Here is a 3,462-nt window from a genome sequence, read left to right on the forward strand (position 1 = left end):
GCTCCACCTCTTGCTTTAGGCTCCCCCACCCCTGTTCCCAGCAATTTCCACGGTAATTCCCCACCAGGCTTCGGCACTGCTGCTGCCAGGGGCCGGGCTCTGCAGCAGGGCCCTGCAGCTGCAYCCCGGCCGCCCCTCTGCTGCCCGGTCCGCGCCGCTCCTTGCACCTCTTCTCGCAGAGCCCTGCGCCTGGCGCTGCAGGCTCACAAGGGGCTGGAGAACTGCCCTGGAAACCTTACTCACAGAAAATCCCCTGCTTTTGCCCCGTGAATGGCAGATGCCCATCCCGCATCCCATCGCAGGGCGGAGCACGGTGAGGGCTGTCCGCCTGCACCACCCAGGCGCAGGCTCTGCTCCTCAGAGCGTGGGGTTGTGCCCGTGGTTTGGCGACCGCCTGCGCCGCCCAAAACGGCCAAGCCCACGTCTGCACAGCTATGCTGCTGCTAATCACGAACCACAGCGGTGACAGCCTGCAGATATGAAGGTGGCTGCTGCTTTGCCACGTGGGGCATACGCACCCGTCTCACCCTTACCTAGCAGCCTGCAAGTGCCCTGCCAGACTCTGGGTAAAGGCTAGAGGGTGCTGATTTACCAAGGAAATGCCACTGCAGAGGCCCAGGGCAGCTGCCCAGCGGCTCCAGTTAGACCAGAGAGAGGCCACTCAGCTTCCATCACCAGAGTTGGTGCAAAACAGAGTCCCACTTTGCTGCCTCCAGACCCCACACGGCCTTGGGGTGACTGTACAGACCCYCCCTAGGACACAGCCGAGGTTCTCCGAGCCCTTTTGCCCACGCAGCAGGAGCGCTGCGGCCCCGGCGCTGCCCGTGGCACCTCCCTGGCAGCCAGGCTGCTGTCCTGGGATGCAGGGGCAGAAGGGATGCAGAGACCACTGGTGCTGCGGCACCAGCATAGCTCTGCCAAGTGACTCCTTCCTCCGCTCGCCACGCTCAGTGGGGCTCACGGGCTGCTCCTCGCCGCAGCAGGCTCCAGCGCGCGGGTGCAGCGTCCCCGGCTCTTCCTGGTGCTGTCCATGGCCCCAAGGGCTGCATCACCTTTGGCACCAGAGCAGGGCACGTTCCCGGGCGCTGGCACGCCGGCTGAGCCGTCCCCTGCTCCCTGGCACGTTGGGCTGTGGCAGCCAGCTCTGGCGCAGTCCCTGGGCACGGCTGGGCRGCTGCGATGCTCTCAGGTCGCTCCCGCTGGCAGCCTGCCAGGATAGAGGCAGGCTGCACGCTGCCAGCTGGCTGTCRTGCCCGGAAACATTCCCGGGCACGCCTGATTTACCAGCGTAGAGGTAGCCAAAGCGTCTCGTGCCCTCGGCTGCACGACCAGGGCTGCAGCAGGACGGGGCGGCCCCGCTCGCACGTCGCACGTACCCAGGGACAGGGTGGCCGCAGCACGCTGCGGGCCGCGCTCTGCTCTCCTTGCTGGCTCGGTTCGCCCCGCCACCCCCGGAGCAGGGCTCAGCTGTGCGCGGAGCCGTGAGCCCGGAGAGGGGAGGCCGTTCAGCTCATCCTTACACTCCTGCTGAGTGCAGGCACCTCTCTACTCTGCCGTAACTCAAATCATGTGTCGAAATGCCTGAGCTGGGTCTTGGTTTTATTCGCTCCGTGTCTTGGCCCTTTGTCACTGCAGAAAGCACCTCCAGCTCCCAGTAGTAGATGGTTTTATTTTCACAAAGGACAGCTGAGCAGCTGGCAACCAAAAGGAGATCTCCTCTGGTTGCCTGACAGAGCATATATCTTCTGTAAAGGCAATATATCACGGGAAAACCTCGTCAGGGGAGTGGTGGGTTTGCTGGCTCCAGGCGCGGGCTGCATTCCGGGCTCCCCGTGCGAGCGCTGAGCAGGCGCCACGGTCCGGCTGCAGGCATGGAGGAGAGGATTTCYGCCCTGGCAAGCAGGACCACTGGGGCCGCGGGGCTGCCTGCCCTGTGCTGCGGTGCCCAGCCTGCCCTGGCCGGCTCCCATGCCCACGCGACACCCGTCCGGCCCCCGCCTTGGCGCTGCGTCCCCGCGGCTGGTCCTCGCTGGGTCCCGGGAGAGGCAGTGCTTTTCTCCATTTCCCTCTTTCCTCAGATCCCATTCAGTCTCGGGCAAAGGAGTCACCCAGCCCTCCTGGTGGAGGCAGAGATGTGTTTATCCTGGGAGTGTTTATCCTTTCCCTGTCAGTCCTGTGGGAACGGGGTAGTTGCGGCCGTGCCGAGTCCTCGTTCCGCCGGCCCAGGCATCCACGTGGGTGTACCTCTCTGTATCTCCAGCTGTGCATCCTGGTTTCACTCGCTGCACGTGCGGGAATCTGGCCAGGCATGTTCTCAGTTTGGTATTAATTATGCTTATCCTGCTGGCGCTCTCCAAGCGCAGGATGCTGCTCAGAGCTGATGCTGGGCAGCGCTCTGCAGTGTGCACACGTGCGTACGGCGCGGTTTAGCTGCTGCCCTGCTGTGCTTTTGTGAGCATCTGCGCGCGATGCGTGTGCTCCCCTTTGGCATGTTGGCGTGTGTGGGAGCCCCAGCTCCGTCCCCACGGCACATCGGCCTCACGGGCACCCGTGCTGTGCACCCACTCACTGCGTGCTCACTCCTCCGCACAAGGGCCATGTTAGGTCCGTGTCTCTTGATCTCTGCTTATTTACACCACAGCTAACAGCGACCTCCCCCTCTAGCTTGTGGGGGACTTCAGTGCTAATTGGGACTGACGAGTCTGTCTCTGTGCGGAGCTGTGGCTGGGGAGAGATGTCGCATCTAGGGGAGGTGGCTCAGTGCAAGCGCCGGGCTCCCGCCGTGCTGCCCGCTGGGGTTAGCTGCCATCCGCATGACGAGAAAGGCTCCCGTGGGCACAGGCGTGGGGGCGGGGGCGTGGTGCAGCACCCTGGCCATGCACTGCACGGCCCGCTGGCCTGGGTCTGCGGCAGGCGCCTCGCGCGGGTGCGCAGGGCCGCGGGGCTCCCCAGCTGCCCTGCAGGAGCAAAGGTCCTTGCAGGCCAAACTGCACGGTTTCCCCGACACTCTGCATGAAGCCTCCTTTGTTTGCACCCTCTCAGCAGTGACTGATGTGAGGCTTTGCATTTTGCAAAGAGCTACACAGGGCAAGATGCAGGGAAAGACATTCTGTGCAGCGCCTTGCTCCATGCAGCACCTTGCTCTGTGCAGCACCTTGCTCCCTGCAGCACCTTGCTCCATGCAGCACCTTGTTCAGTGCAGCACCTTGCTCCCTGCAGCACCTTGCTCCGTGCAGCACCTTGCTCCAAGCAGCACCTTGCTCCATGCAGCACCTTGTTTTGTGCAGCACTTTGCTCCAAGCAGCACCTTGCTCCATGCAGCACCTTGTTTTGTGCAGCACCTTGCTCCATGCAGTACCTTGCTCCGAGCAGCACCTTGTTTTGTGCAGCACCTTGCTCCATGCAGCACCTTGTTTTGTGCAGCACTTTGCTCCAAGCAGCACCTTGCTCTAAGCAGCACCT

At 63.3% G+C, this 3,462-nt stretch overlaps 2 protein-coding genes across 2 annotated transcripts in view; one reads left to right on the forward strand and one right to left on the reverse strand.

The window, feature by feature from the left end:
- The window catches only part of LOC146588828 (uncharacterized), a gene marked incomplete at its 5' end in the record, with an annotated part of 4,439 nt that extends 4,169 nt beyond the window's left edge, over nt 1-270 (forward strand). Inside the window, one exon of the mRNA XM_085317299.1 lies at nt 180-270. Coding sequence (XP_085173425.1) covers nt 180-270 — 91 coding nt within the window. The remainder of the gene's footprint in view (nt 1-179) is intronic.
- The window catches only part of LOC146588827 (dedicator of cytokinesis protein 2-like), a 78,960-nt gene that overhangs the window by 32,260 nt on the left and 43,238 nt on the right, over nt 1-3,462 (reverse strand). The gene's annotated exons all lie outside the window — the stretch shown is intronic.

The sequence above is a fragment of the Rhea americana genome, unplaced genomic scaffold, assembly GCF_003343005.1.
Source record: "Rhea americana isolate MKP2758 unplaced genomic scaffold, rheAme1 scaffold_495, whole genome shotgun sequence".
NCBI classification, from domain to species: domain Eukaryota; kingdom Metazoa; phylum Chordata; class Aves; order Rheiformes; family Rheidae; genus Rhea; species Rhea americana.